Source organism: Glycine soja, chromosome 6 (genome assembly GCF_004193775.1).
Source record: "Glycine soja cultivar W05 chromosome 6, ASM419377v2, whole genome shotgun sequence".
NCBI classification, from domain to species: Eukaryota; Viridiplantae; Streptophyta; class Magnoliopsida; order Fabales; family Fabaceae; genus Glycine; species Glycine soja.
The window spans coordinates 3,609,535-3,632,091 of record NC_041007.1 but is presented as its reverse complement, the minus strand read 5'-3'; the positions used below and the strand labels follow the sequence as shown (position 1 = coordinate 3,632,091).

Sequence of the window (22,557 nt, the reverse complement as noted above, 5' to 3'; positions counted from 1 at the left end):
GGCTTGGTTCAAATGCAAAGATCAAAATACGAGAGAGAAGAAAAAAACCCCGTAAATTCAAAAGAATGAACCGGAGGGAGGAGAGGAGGAGAAAAGGGAGGAAAGGAAGCATTGGAGAGGGGTATTTGAAGGAGTGGGAATGGAACACGTGGGATCCATTAGCGCAAAAGATTTTGGGAAACTAATGGCACGTAACGTATATTGGTCACAAAAAATAATATTATTTTTAAAATCAATGTAATTAGGTTTTGATGCTAAAGTTACACGTACATATAATAATAATAATAATAATGTTAAAAGTAGGGTTCAGATTTGATTTTATGGAAAATAAATGAATACTGTAGACCATGAAGAGTAGCAATATCTGATGCAAACTTTAGTGTGTCAGGTGAGTGGTGGGGATTCAGATGGGTAAGCTTTTTGTTATGGTAAGAGAAAGAGAATAGGGTGTTCCTTTGGGAAGATTAGCTTTATCTTAATCACGAAGGATCAAACAAAAACATATAAACAACAAACTGGATTAGAAAGCTGCCGGATACCGCAACTAGTGTGCGCCGAAGTCATTTTGGAAACGCACACTAATTTGATTTTGAAGTGAAAAAGTCGGTGTGAAAGTTGCCACCAACAAACATTAACGTCAAGGTGGACTAAGTACTAACCTAATGACGGCTTAGGGCTCGAGAAAAAAAGGCTAAGGGTATTTCTACGTTCCATTTGGTGTCGCTTGTACTTTAACCTGTTCTTGTATTATTATTAATTGACTTAAAACTGAAATATTATACAAGTAGCTTACGTAGCAATAAAGTCTGAGGTTAGAAGTTAGAGCAGAGATTACCAAAACAATTTATTTTATTTTAATTAGAAAGCAGTACCAAAAAGAATTTGAAAAGTGTTATATCTAACTTCTGTCTCAAAGAAAAGAAGGTGAGAAATTTGAATGATGATGTAATGAAAAAATATTATGAAAATGAGAAGTTAAACTAATATGATTTTTGAGAAAGTAGTCCCGTATTTATTGGTCTATATTGCTTTTATGTTTGTGCTATTATTTTCCTCTCCCAAGCCCACGTACCCACGCGTTAGTTATATATTGGCTTCAATCACTTTGTAAGTTTACACAAATAAAACTAAAATTCAGAAATGTTATATATGTATAACATTTAAATCATCTCAAGTTTTATATACATGATCATTAATATAACTACGATTTAATCGTAAAATTGATAAATGATATAATAATATGAAAGTTATGATATATACACAAATACTTCTTAACCTTTTGACTATATACAGTTTACGCCATTTGATTCTTCATAGCTATCAAGAAATTGCTGATGTAAAAGTGGCGATGAAAAAAGTAAACAAGTTGAGAAGGAAGAAACGAAATTGCTTAATCATAGTAAAATATTTAATTTTGGCCGATTGACTGTGGAAATAATTTTATATCATCATTATATAAAGCATATTGTGTTACCAGTTTTAAAAAAGAAAAAACAAAAACTGTAAAGCTTTAGTCATCAAGATAATATGACATGTTCTGATTGAATAATTTAGAGAAGGGTTCCCGAGACATTGTTCAATTTGCAAAGCACACATTGTCTAAACGACCAATGGAATTTCTTGTAAAAAAGTAGTTAATTACTCTCGTATATATCAAGTACAGAATTGTCTAGATGATAAGGATATACACAAAAATACAAAAGTCACTGGCTGATTTAAAGTGTGTGGAGGTGAAAATTAAAAAGTAGATAATAAACAGGGAAAGCGAAATTCACAATCTATCAAGTTATCAAATGTAGATGGAGACGTAGATGCGTTCATACACCCATCCATGTAATTGATTTAATCATATCATATCAAGTACATTTGTCTATGTAAAATATAACTAGTTTTCCCACTAGTTTTTTCCAAAGTAATATGAACTAGCCCAACGATAGCAAAGACTGATGGACATTGCTATATATATCTTGATGTATAACTTTGAACTTATTTTTTACACAATTGAAAGGAATATTCTTGGGTAGTTTTCTTAGTTGATGCTTCTTTTAATTTGGGGCAATTTTGTATTGGTTGGAAGTTGGTTCCCCTGGACTATTAGCAAATATTAAAGCACCACTGTTGAGTGGAGGATAACATGCAATCACTTCTGTTTGCTATTTTAGTTAACCCTGATTAATTGAAGGAAGGAAAAAGATAATTAAGCAATCGCTTTTTTTTAGCTTGCTAAAGTAGCTTGCATGTGCATCAATGCAAGTAAATGTAATGGAAAGAAGAACAGTACAATTTAGGTGCTTCTTCTTTATCTACTGCAAAGGTCCCTTTAGCCACTGCAATGTTTCCTTTTCCTTAACCTAAGGCAGTTAGCACCCTAGCTTGTGGCCGCAATAACATTACAATCACATCTCTTCTCATGTAGTTAATCGGTTAATTAGCTTTTGCTTCTTTAGACAATAGGGAACAAATCTCCAATACACAAGGAAGGACGAAATGAGAAGGGTCATCCCTCGTGTAAAGGTATCATCGTATAATTTGTCCCCCCAATTATTTTTTTATTTGTTGGCTTCTCTTCTGGAATCATTACAAACATAAGAAAAGAGTTGCAAATAATTTTGGAGTCTTTGATAACGATAAAATATTTTCATATATACTCGATCTTTAGCTACGAGACTAATCCGATTTGGGGAGAAATTAATTACATATATTTGTTGAAGGACGCAGAATTAATTATTTGGTCAAAGAAATTACAATTATTTACAACACTAAGATTAGTGACTGAAACGTGTGTATGATGACGAAAGGAATGCATTTACAATGAACATAGTCATGGATGATGTATTCCATCATTTGCATGCGATGCAGAAAACTAATCAAATCACACTATTAAATTAAATTGAAAATCAAATTTCATTCTCGATTATTATACACGTGAAGTATGTGATTCGATAAATATAATCGATATTCATACATTCTATGTACGTAACTATATATAAAACACCAAGAGAATGTTGTATGATTGATCACACAATGGACAAATGCACACATTGCGGTTGGATTTATTTTGCGAAAGAGTAGTGAGAAACGTACAACCTAATGGGTGTATGGGTGGAAATAAGAGAAAGATAGAGAGAAAATAATTAATGTAGCAAATGATATGATAAAAAGTGAAGAGAGAGATAGAGATAGAGAGAAAAAAGGAATAGAAGTGAGATGAAAAAGAAAATAGATTCGAAGTGCAAAGTATTGTGTCATATGTGTGAAGATAATTTTCTTATATGATTTCGTGAGAAGTTTTCGAATTTTTTCTTCTTCTAAAAATAATAAACTTTTACCAATCACGTCGTTTTTTTACTTGTTCAGTCCCTATTTATTTTCAAGTTAATTTCTTTATGTCTTGAAAGGAAAACTAGCCATTATTTTGTCAACTACATCAATTAATACATGAGAATTTGCAAGTTATTAAATATAATTATTTCAAAAAATTAAATAATAATAATAATAAATTGTCACTTTCTCCCCTTTGAGATTATTTGATTTGATGAAAACTTCGGAAAGTAAAAACAACACTGCCCACTGATTTTCCCGACTGCTACTGATATTATTGTATAAAATTAAATAAATTACCTTTATGCCGTAGGCGTAGCATGATATTGCCACAACATGAAAAACATTCAAACCCGCAATTAATTAAGCCAATAGGTAATGTAGTGAACTTGTTATCGAAAGGATAATATATCAACAATAACAACAATAATCTAGAAATGTATGCATTATCTTTCAAAAAAAAATGTATGCATTAGACCAGTAGATTTATTTAAAAAAATGAGACAATGGATGGGTTATGTGACTTAAAAAAATATGCAACGAAGTAAGAGTCAACCAAATTTAGATGAATCGGTAGATATTCATAAATTCTAATCAGTGCAACCCAGCCTACAACCCTGCCCAAAACTCATACAGCTCGCTTATTTGTCTATTTCTGATTTAAAAATTAAAAATAAAAAACGCAAGCACTGACACTTATGGATGAAGTTGTTTATGAAGATTAACACCGAAAAGTGAATGCATAATTTTTCATAAATAAATTCATCTATTAAAAGGTTCCCATCTTTAGTGGCCATCGCTGCCTGCGTGCAGTTCAGCTTTGACCGCAGACCAGTTTCTTTCACCTTTTTATCTTTTCTCTGGCGTAATTGACTAGGAGGTAGTATAAACAATTAAAAAAAATACCTTGTCAGGAAGAACCTGGTGGCGATTTGAAATGTTGAAATTACAATAATCCAACATATACACCAACTAATATGGATTTATAACCAGATGCAAAAAGCAAATTACCCCGGGTTACTCAGCCCAACACCAAATATGCACATTTCTGAGCATGCAAGTGCACACGACATGTCAGAAGAGAAATGAATTTCATAACTAGGAAAAAGTTGCTCGCAGAAATCTCTATTTCGATTTTCATTGCGCCCACAGATACATTGGATGGTCACATGTTCACTGGAGGAGCTCCCTAAATTGGCAATCACATTATTATAATCAGTACTGCCCGAGTGGGTAATAAATAAATAAAATCGAAGGGTAGCAATGAGAACAAAAATACGTCCCGTAAGCCATTTCAGCTATGTAGGACATTTAATTGGGGAATGTAATATTAGAGTAACATTCTCAAAACAAGCAAATTGTCAAGACCAAATGCAAAGAAACGTTTTCCCAGGGCAATGATATTCATTTTAACCCTAGCTGGTCAATGCAAAACCTCACCTTAAACAGAAGATCATACGCAATATATTCCCAGGGCAATGATATGGACATTAAGCTGCATTTCAAAGGTATCAACTCATCAAAAGTAGGGCTAGAGGCAGAGGCAGCTGCATAAGCATGCCTTGCAGCTACTGATGCAGCAGATGCTGCTTTGCGGACAATTACACCAAGCCCAAACCCTTTCTTTGATATAACCGGAGAAAATGGGCCTGAATCTTCGTGGCTTTGATCTGACATGGCAACAGAGAGATTCCATTTCAGCCATCTTTATATCTTACCTTTTAAATGATAAGATTGGAACACACACAAGCTTCACAACATATTTGGCAAAAATAGTCAAACAAGAAACAACATTGCTACGAGACATTGATCTTAGCTATCAAGTATTTAAACCTATACACTGTAGAAGCACTTGCTATCCTGATAGAATAAAATTTAATACAGAATCACATAACGAAAAACAAACAGTAATATGTAAAAAATGTTTCAAGTGATGAATGTTTAGTAATACATTATAATATCTTATAATATAGAAATCCAGGGAGGCTAAAAAAATCATAGCATGTCAATACAAATTTTGGAAACCCCACGCATAAAAAGGTTTCTTACCTGCAACACCAGAAACAGCTACTTCAACTTCCCCTCGGCCTCCAGGACCTTTCATGTAAATCCTGTCTGTTTTGCCCGAAGAATGGACCACTGATAAAAGGCTCCCAAATCTAGACCTACCAGCTGCAGTGAAGCAAAAGGGAATATATTGTAACTGACTAATGAGACAACATATATATGATATGCGGCACCCATTAGCTATGTACAATAAAGAGCTGGTGGAATTTCCCTATATACGGGAAATAAAGTGTTGTCGTAACATTTAAGAGAGAAAGGTATCTTTAAAAGAAGCAAAAAACAAAGGGTACTAAGAATTAATCCATTAAACTGCTTTACATATGAAAATGTCAGCAAATAGAATTTGTGAAATATCAAATGCGGTTTGGCACTTTTTTTTCAGCAAGGATGAATAAAATTTCCCAACCATAGTTAATGAGTTGTAAAAGATTCATAGATTCCAAATACCATTGATGTATCAAGTCAAGAAAAGGAATACATCCACATCCACATATCTTTGTCAATTAATCTGGTGACACATGATGTTAAATGTGCAAAAACACATCCCCAACCATTCAATCTGCAGAAAAGACTTCAAAAAATGTTGCTGCTTCAAATATCTAAATGTAGGATACTGTAAAAAAATTACCATCATAAGCATCTCGGACCATCTGATAGCTCACAAATCCTGAGAAAAGTGTAAGCTGCAAATTGGAGATAGCAGAAAATCAGAATGTTTAAAAGTTAGTTTTTTAACACTTTCCACGTTAGTTTTGTTTGTTGACATACACATTTAAGGAGATACTTAGATGCATCAGACAGAGAATGTTGAAAATAATACTTGGTTTATTCATTAAAATGGCATGATTACAGTGACTTTGTTGTAAAGTTTATACATCTTTGAGTGCAGAAGGAACCAAGTTCAGATAAAATTGAAATTTCCATTTACTTCTTCATTGATGGGTTAACAGAGAGCATCTCTGAAGAAGTCACACCAATATATGAAAGCCCATTAGGAACTAACATGGATTTCAAGCATGGTCTTATTTCCATTGAGTTTAGCTGCTCTGTCAGAGTATGTCCTGTGAACAAATTGTTTATAAACAACAAAACTCCACCTGTTTTAGAACTGGAACTCTGGAAGTTCCTCTTGCCACTGAATTTGATTTTTTAAAAACCAGATTCATATGAATGTAGCATGAATAGTTTCAAGTTTCAACTTATACTGTCCATGCTGTAATCAGCAAAAAGTAAAGACAATTGGCAAAGTGTCCATGCTGATAATTCACATTTCAATTTCAAAGTACAAGCACTATCTTAGCCCTACCATGTGCAAAAAGTGACAATTATTTCAGCTTCATATTTCATTATTAAAGCACACAGAAACGATATGAAGTCCATATTATGTAGCATATACATAAAAAAACTATTAATAGAAAGATCGAATCAGATTATTAAAATTTTAAAAGAAAATAAATTTCGATATAGTAACCAAGAAGTAGTCAAACCTTTGTATCCTTTTTCTTTGCAGAAATAGTGTGGACTTGCAAAGAGGAGCTATCACTAGTACTACAATCATTGGACACCTTTTCACTCGGAAATGCTGCCCCATCATGTGCATTTAGAACTACACAATAGCAATGATCTTTTTCAGTCAAAACCTGCAGGGAAATAAAATCACCAAGACTTACTTTATGAAGAGATCACGATCATAATGATAAAGTATTCCATGATATGTCTGCTCCTAATATATGGGGCAAGTCAAGAACAATAAACCAGGAGCAAGCATTCAGAGAGAAAATAAATACAACATGACAATGTGAATTAGGAATTTAGCATTAAAATCAATAAAAAAATTCAGCTCTTAATTGAACAACATAGGCATTAGCAACTAACAAGAGCAGCCATTAATCTGTAACTATACATTTTTTTTAATGGAAGTGGAAGTTTCACATGTAAATGAAAAAGTGGAGAATCTCAAGGTAACCTTATTTTTCAATATGAAACAAGCTAGATAAAGCAGATCATATTTCAAGTATTATTAATGGACATCTTAATTAATTAGAAAATGTGAACCACAAAGGATGTGGAATAAGTGTAAACATTCCATACATTAAAATGTGGTTAAAAATGTAATAACTTACTAAAGTGGTATATTACCACAGCATCAAAAGTGGAGTCAAAATCATCAATTGCGAAACATATATCTGGATAAGCAGGAGTCGTTTCCACTTCCTATACACATGTCAATGGCAGTGTAATTGTCAATAAAATTATAATGTATCTAAAAACAATAGTATTCATTCTTTGTTCCTAAGAAAAGATAGGTATACTTGCCTTTTTAGAGTCCAATTGAAAATTTACACGACTTGGGGATGCATAAACAGTCTTCACAACCTGAGAAAGTACAATGGGCCACACTGCCAAATCAGAGGATATTGTATGTATTTACATTTAGAGTTGTAAATATTTTGAACTTCCAAGACACCACTGTAAAGTATATACTACTGAGACACAACTGCCTGGGACTAAAAGATTTGTGATGGGGAGGGGGGGGGGGGGATTGAATAAACCCTAAAAAACTAGACCTCCATTGAAGAGAAACTAAGGTTCAAGACCTTCCAAAACAGAAGCTTGAAGATGGAAAAATGATTCACCATTATCCCACCAAAATGGGACTTGGTGTTGACAAATCTGCCCTTTTCTGAACCTTAAATTGACATATATCACAAAATTTGTAAAATCATTTTACTTACGGATATTAAATAGCACAAGGGGATAGGAGAACAAATAAAAAAATTGAACATTATCTTTAACAAACAACTACAAGTAAAGGAAGTGTGGATAATTCAAATGGGAAAGAATGATTCATAACACTACACTTACCTTATATATAGGGGATAAAGGTGTATCCTCTCCAGCTCGATGGTTAAGAAGATCCTGGTGACTAGAGAAATAGATAGCACAAATCAAATTGAGGAACAAGTGAGTAATAATACTAAATTGCAAGGGTTTATAAAGTTCATCCAAACCCTTTCTTGGCCTTATTTTCTTCTTTAAAATTGCAGAATGTTTCAATCAAAATTTGCAAAGTTAATCTATTTACAACAAAAATTACGATGGACAACTATTGAAACTGAAATGAACTCTGGTATTTGCCATAAAGGAAATCTTGCTGATGAGAAATAGCCACGTAATGATACAATCATATAACTCTTCTACCTTGGTAACATTTAAGAAAACAAGTTAGAAATCAGTTTTCTACATGCTCTGCAAAAATCAACGGAAGCATGCATATGGCTGTGAGTGACATAAATCCTAAAGGCAACCTGAATGGTTGTGAAACCATCTAAAAGACTGGGCATGGGAAACACAAAGGTGGACATGAAATTAAGTGAAGAAAATCATTACCTGCAAATTGCAACAGTTACACTGAATGATGTATGAGCAATTAAATTCAAGTAAAACGAACGCCTCCAGTCCACATCTATAGAAGTTTCATCCACTAAGTCGCTCAACTGGTTGAGAAAAAGTTAACAAAATTATTTGGCATGACAATCGATGGACTACCAAATCCTACGTGAAAAGAGTTATCCAATAAGCCAAAAGGATTTTAGCAATTAAAAAATAGAATTGGTTCACAAGGTAAATAATGACATGGCATATCATAAGTAAACACCCTTATGCTATCAATACTGGTCACAATCCTCACATCATGGGCTAGCTTTTGTAGTTGATTAAGGCTCAAACCCAAATTATAAGAGGAACAAGTTTAAAAATGACATTACATTAACATGTGGGTTTGTTATAAGAAATTTTGAAAGTGTTTAACAACTAAATATCCAAGAATTCCATTGACACTCAAAGTCTCAAACACGTATGCCAACAGTTTGCATCTTCGATTGCATATTCAGGGGTAAAGGATCAATCTGTAATAAACATTTTTTCCATGTTTTTGCTCATATTTGGAGATGTAAATGATTGAGACAGAAATACAAGTTAGAACACTACTAGTAGTGTCATATGTAAGAACTAAGGACACAGGAAAACAATTTAGTATTTAGTGTGAAGAACATTGACAACAAGCACTAGATACCATTTGAACTTCAGCAGCACCCATTTAAAGCTGAATTTACCTTAGGTGCCCACCTGCGTACAAAATAAGGATCAACGCTCTCTGTTTTATTGTTGGAACCAGAACCATGGGAACCCTGTAGCAAAACAAAACTTCTAAAAGGATCAACAATATTGCTTCCAATACAACTTTACAACCAAAGAAGATAGCTTAAAGATAGTAACTATTGAATCATTATTACCCAATGTGAACAAATATTAAGAACAAATCAACCGAAAAAAATTCAAGTTAAGAAAGACATACCAATTTTCTGACAAAGAAAACAAGATCATCATCTTGGCGTCCCCTTGATTCCTTGCCACAGACAAAATACAAATCAAAGACATCGTGCCAAAACCTCATATCCATTTCGATATCAGAAGCATCTTGCTCCTCAACTACCGTTTTCCCTATTAAATTGGAATGCTTCTTCACCATGCTCAACAATTCATACCTTAGGAACACAAAATAATAATAATAATAATTAAAAAGAAAGTCATTAGAAAAGAAGAATGCAAGATGCAACATCATGGGCGATTGCATTAAGCTTCCACAACCGAATCATAATCATAAAATTGAATACGAATGAAGGTATAGAGACAGAGAGAGAGAGAGGAGAAGAATACAGAAAAACGTGATCGTGAAATTGAATGTACCTTGAGGGGGTTTCGCCTCCATCGCCAAGCATCGCTTCTCAATTGTTGAATTGGTTATCAATGTTCCAGAAACTAAAACTAGTTTAGGGTTTATGACCAAGATTTCTCGCGATGACGATGAGCTTCTGAATTTCTACAGTGCACGAGAAGAAGAGAGATTGGAGAAGTTGTTCGGTGCTTTGACACGATGCAGCATCAGAGTAGAGAAAACCCTATTTATAATTGTTCATTAAACAATATTCCAGATAAATAACAAATAAGTCGTTGTAGTATAGTGGTAAGTATTCCCGCCTGTCACGCGGGTGACCCGGGTTCGATCCCCGGCAACGGCGTTTTGGTTTTCGATTATGACGTATTTTTGTTGTCTTGTATTTCGTTTAGTCATTACAATCCCATAGAGATGGGCCTCAAGTCCAAATGGAAAAAAATGCACTATGCCCTGTTAATGGGCAACAATTTTATTTGGAGCAATTAATTCTGTAGTAAAAAATAGTTATATTCTTTCCTTTCATTATTTTTAAGATAATAAAATCTTCCTAAATTTTGACTGGGCGAATTTGTTAGATCCTAAGTCCCTAGCCTATCCTAAACCAACATGAACTTAATGATCTATGAGTTAAATTAGGATTGGGTCTATTTTGGACCACACTGGATTGATCTAAAGTATAACACAAGTTTTCACTTCCTATTAATATAATAAGGATAAGCATTTCAACAATAATTTGTATATCATAATTATATATGATATTATGTAACTTAAATTATAGTTACTTATAACCCTTTTAGAAAAATATTTTTTTTGGCATTCAAAAAATATAGACAAAAGAAGTAGTTCGAAAAATATAGACAAAAGAAGATAATATAGGTTGGAATTTTTCAATGAAACACAAAAAACAATAAAAAAAAATCAAATGTACTGCTAAGATATAATAATTACTATTAAAATGAGGGGCGACCAAAAGACAAAATTGGCCAGGTTATGTTTATCCTAACTCATCCTTAAATTTTGATTAGGTCAATTTTTAGACCCTAACCTATCCCTAGATTCAAATGAACTAGATGATTTACGAGTCAAAATAGGATGGGTCAGATCGAACCACTTGGGTTGGATCTTGCACAACCCTGACTAGTTTCCTGTCATATACCTGGGCACAAAGCTTGAGGCGTTGTGCATGCTTTATGGGACACTGGGAATATTAAATGGTAGGAACCTCAAATTTTGTGACTTGTTATTCTTTAAACAATTATAAAAATTAAATTATTTTTATTTTATTTAAAAAATTTACATGAAATAATAAAACATAGTTATTGTGTTCTCTAATTTTATTTAAATCTTATAAAGTAAAACATTAAATTAAAAAATTACATTTTTATTATTCTCTGTAAGAAATAAATAAAAATATTAATTAAATCAACTAATTAAGCCTCGAGAGAAATCCTAATTGTACCTTAGTTAGTGACTGAAAGGAGGACGGACAATGATTGAGTGGTGGAAAAACGATTAAACCGAATATTTGTTGATTTTATCATCAAGGCAGTACCTTTCAGTAGAGCGAAAAAAAAAATTAAGATGAAAATTTAAAATTACAATAAAGGGTAAAAATGTGTAATTCATCAAATTTTAATTTTTTCTTCTTATTTTTCTGTTTCTTTCCACACAAATGGAAGCACTGTGGGGATAATGTGTTTTTAACCCTTTTTTTGTTGGATGCCAATCGGATGAAATGAAGAGACAGTTAAAAAGAAAAAAAAAAACAGTAAAAGAATATGAAATGTGAAGTAAAAGAGGAAAAAAAATTAAAATTAATGTCTCTCTTTATAGAGATAGATAGAGGGAGATTAAGTTACACAAAAAATAACTCTTAGAGAGACTATATATATATATATATATATATATATAACTCTCTTAAAGAAATTTTGCATTACTTTCAACAATTTGCTTCCACGGTTGATAACACGTCGGAATCATTCATAATGGGTTCAATGCCATCTTCACATGTTGATCTCTTTAAGTGTTTTTGACTTTTAATACAATTATTATTAATATTAGAAGTATTTTTCAAGAAAATCAATTTTATTTGAATCGCGAACATTTATAACATGATTGAACTAATTCTTCCGGCAATAATTTTTTTCACTGTGCTGGACTTGAATCCAAAATCTTAACATAAACATGCACAACTTGGTCAAGACAACTTTATATAAATCAACATAATTTAAAGTTTAAATACACAAAAATAAACATGCATTTTTGTCCACAAGATGAAGCAAACCAAGTTTTAGGTAATTTATTTGCACCATCTATTAAAGATTCATTATTTTTAGAAGAAAATACAAACACAAAAAAAATATAAGTTAATTTCTGTTCTTTTTTATTTTTTAAATAAAAGTTAAATTTTTATATGATAATACTAAATAATCTAAAAATAATTATTTTTATGTAAATTATCTTTTAATGTACATTTTAACTTGTTATAAGATCAGTGTAAATAAACTAAAGATAAATTTTTCATAGTTTTTTTTTAGGATTCATAAATTTTTTTAGAATACAATTACAATTTCTAATAAACAAAATGAAAATGAGAAATTTATTATTTAAAATAAAAGTACTTTTAAACTCTCTGAACTTAAATCCAAACATGTACAAATTCTAGTAAACTTAACTTCAGTTGGTTTTTTAAACGCATTCTAGAAACCATGAACAGAATACGAGTAAAATTTCTGACACGCCATGCATGAGTGAACAAGATAGGATTTACAAGGTTGATATAAGCAATTATTCAGTTGCCCTTTTTGAAACAAAAAGAAATTAAGAAAGAAAATTTAGACCTAGGAAACTGTTAGGACAGAATTCCAGGCTTATCAAGAATTTATAAAGATGGTTAATTAAAAATAACCTACTAGTTTAAACTCTCGCTAATTAATTGTCTCAACAGCACCTTTCAAACGCGTCTACTATTTCTTGGATTCCTTGTAGCTGATGTTAAGTCATGGGACAAAGTTTTGAAAGTAAAAGAAACTTTGTCCACCGAAGCAACGCAATGATCACGACCCAAACGACAACATCATGTAATATAAAACAATCGAGTGAGAGAGTGTGTGTGTACATGTTAATTTTTTAAAAGCAACTTTAGTCCACAGAACATGCTCAATCTTCAATAGTAAACTAAATCTTCAACAACTTGTTAATTTTAAATTAATTGCCACATATATCAAAAGCTACCAAACAAGGTATGATTATCATTCCGATCCCAATAATCATGTCCCCAACTCAACTCTTAAACGCTCATCTTCCTGCCCCGGCCATCCCTCACCCGCATCACTTTAATTAATTTCTTTTAGCATTTTCTCTTTCTGATGGATAAGAAATGAAAGTTCAATTCAAACACAATGTAAATCAAAAAATCTATAAGTAATGAATATTCCAAATATGGTAAATTACCAATTACTAGGCGACTTGAAGTTAAACAAATTGGTAACCAATTTTCAATAATGTTGATCCAACAAAATATCTCATTATCAAATGATCAAATAGCTCAGTCAGTGGATACTCGAGCTAAAAATGAATATACAACATTCAATCGATCCGAATCAATAACTTGTTGCAAATATGAGATTCAAAATTTTATCATATTCTAGCTCACTGATATTTTAAAAATTATTCATGATGGTGAATGGAAGTTGTGCCAAGCAAAGAAACAACAGAAAATCGCACAAAGAATACTAAACGTAGGGCAATCAAGCTTCGTTTATTTTATTTCATTACGCGTTAATCGTACTTGATTCTGTATATATCAAAGGCAAGGAAGATTAATTTCTTATAATTTCATTTTCGCTCTCCAAAATTAACATAAGTAAGCTGTGAAGCACAATTTTAACAAACCCATATAACATTATAATATATGATCACTTAGCAAGAAAATTAAGAGAGACATTGATATGATTTAATTTGTTCAAGGCCTCATCAAAGGGTACGTAGTACGTATTTGTTACCACTTTTTTTCAGTCGTCGTCGACGAGAACAGCTTCACTCTTCTTCCCTTTACCCGTCCTTCTCCTGCTGGTGGTGCACGCAACGACGACGCCATCCTGGCGGAGGTTTCCGTCGTTGAGCATCAACGGCAAGTCGTTGGCATCGTCGCCGTCTTCTTCGGTGGCGATGCGAATGCAAGAGCAACGGTTCAAGGAGGCGAAGAAAGCGGTTGTGACGCCGTTGATGAACCACATGGCCACCCCATCGAACTTTCCGCAAGCGGAGGAAGAGCCGTGGGTGGAGGAGACCCTGCTGGAATCGACCGAATTTGGTGACCGGAGACTGAAGAAGCCGCTGGTGGAACTGGAAGAGGTAGTCACAGCCATGAAAGTAGCTATGTTGGAAATAAAGGACACACCCAGAACCAAGGGAAGTGCTTAAGAAGCTTCAGCTTTCGTAACTAACGGACTCTACAAAGTTTAATCAACAAATAAGAAATTAATTTTTATACAAACGATTTATAATTACAGTTTACCAAGCAAGTGCACTTAGAATGCAAAAATTAACAAACATATTTTATATATATATGATCGGGTGACTATATAGAAAATTTACATTATTAGTATATAATTATTTTTCTCTTGTAATTAAGTATTATTTTAAAATAGTACAAAAAAAGACACTTTGTGTCTAAACTTTAAAATGACCTATATATCTAATTGGGTGTAATTTATTTTGAAAGATAGTTGAAAGTTAAAATAAAATGTAGTAATGGTTTATAATAATTGAGAATAAAAATATTTAGAAAAAAGATGACATCAAATAAATTTTTTCTTTATAATATAGTTATAGATGATACAATAACCTATAATAGAAATATGTTCATAAATAATTTTAAATATGTTTTTATTCCTCGAATTCATGAAATATTTTATCTAATTCTCAAATTTTGATTGATGTCATTTTTAGCCTTAAATTTTTTAATTTCTCAAATTTATAAAATATGTTTTTACTCACTCTTATCTGATTTTTGATGATTTAGATGCATGATTTATAACAATTTTTCACCACATAAAAGACCAAAGAAAATATTTAACAAATTTAAGAAAATAAAAAATGGAAATTTTAATCTAAAAAACTAAAAAATTAACTCATAAATTTAATAGATTAAAAATATATTTAAGTCTTATAAATACAACATTGAGATATGTTACTTCAGTAAATTGAATAAAATATATGAATTATTATAAATTATCCATATTTTTCTTCTATTTATTTGGTAAAGAAGAAATTAAGGTGGAGAGGGCAGTAGGGAGATGGGGTGAGTTGATGAAAATTAATAGGTTTGTTTGGTGGAGTATATTTATAAAAAACTTCGTACCCCATTGCCCGGAGGCTCTTCGCTATGCGAAGGTATGGGGGAGGGATGTTGTACGCGGCCTTACCCTTGCATATGCAAAGAGGCTGTTTCCGGATTCGAACCCATGACCAACAAGTCACCAAGGCACAACTTTATCGCTGCACCAGGGTTCGCCCTTGGTGGAGTATATTTATAACAGAAAGAATTTATCATAAATGAATGTGTATTTTATAATTAGTTTAATGAGCCAGTATTTTAAATTGTACAATATATGGATAAATTTCATGTTTTATTAACATTTTAAGAATAAGAAAACTTTTAATTTATTTTTTTGCTTATTATAATTTAAAATATACAAAAACTATATGAATAGTATTAGATAATGAAAAATAAAAAGTTATGTACTCTAGTTCTGTCAAGAAAAAAGTTTTAAAAGAGAAGATTATATTCTGTAAAAAAAATGAAGAGAAGATTATTAATTTTAATGAAATATAATAATATAATTAAGTATAAAGACCTTTTATCCTAAAGCTGCATTTGCTATGTACGTACGTAGCACGCGCCTCTATATACTATTATACTCAATAATCAATGACAGACGAATGAAAACAATCTACTCTAGTTGCGTTGCATCTGACATAAAATACACGCCAGAGACAACTATTATTTAAACCATTTCTTAAATTTGATCATAAGTTACGTTGACAAGTAATGATCAATAATAACATCTTCGTGTACCAGTTATTGAATACATTTAGATTAAGATTTTTGTCAGAATATATCTCTCTCTCTTACATGCAACATGAGTTGGACAGTGGACATTCTAATACTTTTTTTTTTAGTTTTTTTTATGGACATTATAATATTTATGAAACGTATATAACAAAATGGGGTGAGGAGGAACTGTTTTTTCTTCCATATTCATGATTCCTAATTTGTCTTTCCTTTGGAAATGGTTGATTCTATTTTTTTATTTTTTATCATTAAATATACTATCATATATAAAAATATTTTTAAGATTGAGATTAAATAAATTTATTGTTGATATGATATTTATGTAAACAAAATTAAATAAAAAAAATATAATTTTTTGATAGAAATTGAACTTATTCTTTAATCTTAGACAATCCAATAAACTATTAACACCTTTGTTTTTTTAATTAATTATATTAACATTATTTATTATTATTAATTAAGAATTATTAATTTTTTTAAAAATTATCAAAATTAAGAAATTAAAAAATATTTAACATATAATTTTTTTCAATTTTATTTTATATCATTTAATATGTTTTATTTTAAATAATTTATATATTTTATTTTATCAATTTATAATTAAATTTCATAAGTTAATGTGTAAAAATTTAAATATTTTTTTAAAAAAAATTGATTTTAATATACAAATTATTTTTACTCTGCTTATTTACATAAAATTTAAAATATTTATGTATTAAGTATTTTTTAGTTTATAAATTTTAATAATTTAAAAAAATCAATAATTATTGACTAATGATACATAAAAAATAATATTATTTAACTAAAAAAATAATTATCTTAATGGTTTATTATTTTTCTATGCATAAAAGATCACAAGTTTAATTCTTATTAAGATATTTTTTATTTTATACTTTATTTAATCTTTTTTCACATAAGGCATTGTGTCAATGGTCTTTATAAACTCCACATCAATATTATAAGAACTTAAATTACAATTTATCCTATCCTTTAATATAATTGATTGTAAGTATTAATTGTTTTATTGGTGTAATTTTCTCATGTACTTTAAGTTAGGCTATCATTTTTAAGATAAAGATACATGAAACGTCATAATACATGAATACCTTAATTACAATCTCACATAAATTATGTTATATTGTCTTCCAAAGACATTAGCAATTTATTTGTGTGATGTAGTCTTGTGCTTGTAAATAGAGATGACAAAACACGACAAGTCATCTGCGCTGTTGTAGCTTGTCTTCCCTAACCTATTGGCCTGATGGGCCAACGAGAGACAGGACAGGTTGGCCAACCATAGATATATCTTTTTTTTTTTAAAATATAAATACTAATAGGTGATTAAGATTTGGGTTGTCACTTTGTATTTTTTTTTAGTTTATAATGTTTTTTTTAAAAAAATATATATATATTATTGTTTTTATATTATTTATAAATTCAAATTTTCTAATACTTATAGGAAAATTTATATTAAAATAAAATTTAAAATAAAAAATTGATATACTTTACATTTTTTAACTAATTTTGTTGACTTGGATTAATTTAATGAAATAAAATACTTTATTTTTCATTTTGGACAAGTTGCCCCGTCAACGGGCCGATTCATCTTTAAGCACGGCAGGCCAGATTTTTTAACCCATCATTAGCATATGGACCCATTTTTGGCGGGCTAATAGTGTTGCGGGTCAAAACGGGGTGAGCTGATCCGCTTTGCCACCCTTGTCTGTAAGTGTAACTCTTATTTTCATAGGTTGTTGAAGGTGATTACAATGGTTAAGACTCCATACTTTAGGTAAAGATAACAGTATAAAAAAAACATTTAATAGATGCAACTTATAACATACTATTTGATAAGAATTATTTAAAAAATATTTTTTTTTTATTTTAAAATATTTTGAACTGAATAAAAAAAATAAGTATTTATTTTTAAAATAAATTAAATCAAACGAAGAAAAAATATTTTTACATATTTTTAAATAAAATCGTTGATAAAGAATTGGCTGTATACAAATAATATTACAATATTCTTGTATACTATTGTTGATGTGTATAAATCATAATTTGAAAACTAAACATGAACCTAACGAGAAAGGAAGGATGAAATGATACGTGGAACCGTGGAAATAGTGCATCTAATTATGGATTACCCCACTGGGCCTACCCACTCTCAATAGATACTGTATTTACTACATCAGTCGTTACATTTTCTAACCCATCACCTACTCTGTAAAACGAAACATTATATGCAAATGCGTGTTTTTGAAATCAAGGCTCAATCTAAACGTCAATAAATGGCTACTTTGAAATGAAAATTTTCTGCAATTTAGTTTCTAGACAAAGACCTGTGTAAAAATGGATTGCAAATCCAGGTTTTGAAAGTAACTATTGAAATTGGACATGACCTTTCAAAAGGAAGTGAATCTGTGTTTATAAAAGATAAGTTGGACTATTTATTTATGGATTAGCATTCATAAATTATAATGTAAAAAAAATACATTAATTATAAATATTATTAATTTAATTATATATTTGACTAGTAGATGATAAAAAATATTATTGAAAATGAGAAATGAGAAATTATTTATATAGATGATAAAAAATATTATTGAAAATGAGAAATTCGTTTCCCCACCCCATGCCAATTTCTCAAAGTGCAGCATGATTTTTTTTATTTTCAATGTTGAGAAATTGGTTGCCCATGCATGCACGTTTTCCCAAACAATTATCTTGTCCCATAAATTTTATGTAGATGAATTCGATGGAACAAATTTCATATATTGAAAAGATATAATAATGCTTCATAATCGTGCTCGAAAATAAAACGAAAATGAAAGTTCACTCTAAAAAAAAACCAAAAAAAATAAATAAATAAATGGTACATTGAAAAACCAATGTAGAAAATAAAGAAAAACAAAATTAAGAAAAAAATATACAATTAAAAAAAAGACATGTTGAGAAATTGATGCATGGACAACCCATTTCTCAACAATGAAAAAATTTGTTATACTTTAAGAAATCGGATTGTGGAAAACCGATTATCATTTCCAACAATAATTTCTATTATTTATGTAAATTATTTTGCACTTGTATTATTTGCATACTTTTTTATTTTATAGTATTTTTGAGATAAAAAAACTCTCATAAAACATGCCATAATTTGATTCGTGGCTATTAATTAAAGTCCAGAAATTGAGAGTCACAGACTGTTAGGCGTAGACTAATCTGTGGGGTTTATTCCTTCTTTGTCTATATTAGAAAGGGTCTCTACCCCCCCCCCCCCCCAAAACTGATCACAAAAATAGTGGAGAAAGTATGTCTAAACTGGCCACCTTCTTGTATCTTCTCATTTGCTTCGGCTTAACCTATGCCTCTCGTCCTAACGTTGAGTTCGACGCAATCATTTCACCGCACAGGGTACGTAACATATTTTTCTCAATCTTGATTTGCCTCCACAACCTAAGGCATGGCACAAATTCTTCGTAGACCTCATCAATCATCATGCAATCTGTCATGTTTGATATTTTGTTCACTTTGTATTAATTCAGACTCATTGGAATTGCTATGTTTCGACTTTCGATTGAAGGATGTTTCGGCATACAAAACAGCCTTAGCAGTGTTGGACGATGAGAGTTGCGAAGGAATAGACGGGAGTGAGGAATGTTTGATGAGAAGAACTCTAGTGGCTCATGTTGATTATATCTACACTCAAAAGCATAAACCATAATTGATTCTTGAAATAGAAGATCAACACTTGAATCACATGCACCCATATAGATTTAAATAAATAATATACACTTCCTGTATATAATAAATTTTCCAATCTGGTTGATAAATGTATATATTAGTTCTTATACTTCTGAAAGTTTATAATTGGATCTCTAATGCATGCTGGAACATACAAATCATTTGAGTACACCGAAAATTTTCTTCAATGTTTTCCGTTCTTGAAACCGCTTCCTGCGTGAGCTATTCTGTTATGAAACCAAAGGTTCGATTACAATAATGTGGATCTAAATTCTCAATATTCATATTGATAATTGAAACTGTCAAATTCGGAGTCATCTCGCATCCACTGATGAGCCCTCTATGATTGATGCCTTGCCCCAATATAAATAAATAATCATTTTTGTCATATATTAATACTACCTCATCTAATCTAAATCGGACTAATTTCCCGATTATTTTTCGAGCGTTGAGCCATAAAAGTCTCTGAAATGGACTGCCACTGTCGCCCTCAAATCATAGGATAGAACTCCTTTGTTTTACTTATCAAAATAGTATATTGTAAAATGAAATTCAATCATATTTTATAACAGCTTTTTTCTATTAACCATTTTTTAAAATTAAAATAAGTAATGAATATTTGATAACGATATTAAATAAGAATAAAGCAAAGAAATATTTTTAAAATAAAATTTTTGCAAAGTAAATTATTTGAATTAAATTACATGATTTCTTTAGGTTTAATTGTAAATTTTACCCCTCAACTTTTATTATTTTTATATTTTACCATCTAAGTTTTATTTTTACAAATTTTATTATTAAAGTTTTTAATTTTTATATATTTTACTGACAATAGATAAATAATTTTAATTTTTTACATAAGTTATAATAATAAACGATGTAAAAAATTGACTTTTTTATTGATTACAACAATTAATATAGAAAATCACTTTTCAACATCGATAATAACTATAATTAGTGTACAAAATCTAATAAATTGACTTTTTTCATCAGGTGATGGTAAAATACAAAAAACTAAAAAATTTAAATAATCAAATTTGTAAAATGTTAAAAGTTAAATGATAAAATTTGTGAAAATAAACTTGAAGGATAAAATCCACAAAATTATAAAAGTTGCATGATAAAATCTGCAAAAATAAAATTCGAGTGATAAAATTCACAAAATAATAAAAATTTGATAATAAAATTTACAATTAAGCATTTTTTTACTAATAGTTGAATGCAAATTTTAGTTGGAATCAATTATGATTATAGTAATATTAAAATTTAGTTTTTTTTAAAAAATTCAAATTGATATAATATTTCAATTTAAAATTTAAATAAATAAAAACATATAACTAAAGAATTAAACACTCAACAAGTGAGAAATTATGCGATTTAAGAAAAAGATAAAAATTCTTAAATTATTTTTGCTTAAGAATAAATACTTTAATTTATCAATATATAATTAGATGCTAACCACGACGATGAAGGTATATCATATATTTATTGGCAGAGGTGTAGTGTCCAAAAATAGTTTTAGCTGCTTAGCAGCCCCAAGGGTTAAGGAGTAAGGACACATGTTAGCCAGGAATCTGCCCATAACCCATCGTCCATGAGCCGTGACACGTAAATCCAGATCCGCAATGACAACTTCTCCATGATGTAATTGGTTCTGAAATGCCAAAAGTCTCAATGCGGATGTCATTTGATTTACTAGACTCCAAGTTATTTTTTGCTGTGCAAACTCGCTGGAAGATTGATTTAACCAGGCTACATATGGAATCTTGTGGAGGTCCTGAAGCTTAAAGAAAACGTCACAACTAAAGAAGCAACCAAATTATAATTAATTCTCCGAAAAGATAACCTCTTGGTCGCACACAGATTTACAGAGCTTTTTAATTGTTAAGTCTTAAACCGCACACAGCTCATTCGTGGCAAAAGAGAAAGCAGAACAAGAGAACACAAATCTACAACTTTGTCAATTTCAAAGAAACAAAGAATCAAATTATAATATTCTAATCAGCTTGATAGAGTTGGACTGGCATTGTTCTACGAATCCTAGAGAAAAAGCATCACTATTACGCAGGATAGAGTAAGAGCACTGAAGACAACTTTATACCCCATTGACACTAGACTGGAATCACTAGATGAATAGAAGGCAACTGGCCCATTTCAAGGTATAACAGTCAAGAATGCTGCCGAAAAGAAAACTAGGTATCACAACAGGATGAGTCTAGGATAGATTTTATCCTCCCAGCTTCAGGTTCAGATTTGGGGATGCTGGGTATGGAAAATTTAAATCCAACCTTATCTTCATCAGGGTCAACTACATTTTAATTCAAATAGTAGATAAAAACGAATCCTAAAAATAAGATACCTAAGAACTAAACATATGATTTCAACATTATTATTTATCATAATTTAAATTATTTAGCAATTATGATAATTAATTTATATTCTCAATAATTACAAGAAATAAGAACGAGAGCACATGTGTGTTTGTCAGATAGAGAGTATCAGGTGAGAAGAGTAAACCTTGACAGCACAATCATATAAGTATAGTTAAGATTGTTTTCATTAGTTTCAATCTGAATCATTCATTCAAAAAATTTGGTTGAGATTCGCT

The 22,557-nt window shown here is 30.6% G+C and overlaps 2 protein-coding genes, 1 long non-coding RNA gene and 1 other non-coding gene across 4 annotated transcripts; 2 read left to right on the top strand and 2 right to left on the bottom strand.

The window, feature by feature from the left end:
- Window positions 1–4,050: 4,050 nt before the first annotated feature.
- Window positions 4,051–10,326, bottom strand: LOC114414788 (uncharacterized protein KIAA0930 homolog). Its single transcript, XM_028379199.1, has 12 exons — window positions 10,138–10,326; window positions 9,746–9,935; window positions 9,504–9,578; window positions 8,779–8,885; window positions 8,254–8,314; window positions 7,705–7,764; window positions 7,528–7,602; window positions 6,876–7,028; window positions 6,017–6,071; window positions 5,371–5,493; window positions 4,762–4,991; window positions 4,051–4,510 (listed from the first exon to the last, which is right to left on the bottom strand). The coding sequence occupies exons 1-12, from the start codon at window positions 10,167–10,169 to the stop codon at window positions 4,487–4,489; spliced, it is 1,185 nt and encodes a 394-aa protein (XP_028235000.1). The 5' UTR covers window positions 10,170–10,326; the 3' UTR covers window positions 4,051–4,486.
- Window positions 10,327–10,397: 71 nt separating this feature from the next.
- Window positions 10,398–10,469, top strand: TRNAD-GUC. The gene has a single exon. It is a non-coding gene; the product is annotated as a tRNA-Asp (tRNA).
- A 3,460-nt stretch (window positions 10,470–13,929) lies between these two features.
- On the bottom strand, window positions 13,930–14,596 carry LOC114414787. Its single transcript, XM_028379198.1, has one exon. The coding sequence runs from the start codon at window positions 14,494–14,496 to the stop codon at window positions 14,140–14,142; it is 357 nt and encodes a 118-aa protein (XP_028234999.1). The 5' UTR covers window positions 14,497–14,596; the 3' UTR covers window positions 13,930–14,139.
- A 4,902-nt stretch (window positions 14,597–19,498) lies between these two features.
- On the top strand, window positions 19,499–20,010 carry LOC114414181. Its single transcript, XR_003667149.1, has 2 exons — window positions 19,499–19,619; window positions 19,751–20,010. It is a non-coding gene; the product is annotated as an uncharacterized LOC114414181 (long non-coding RNA).
- The last annotated feature ends 2,547 nt before the right edge of the window (window positions 20,011–22,557 follow it).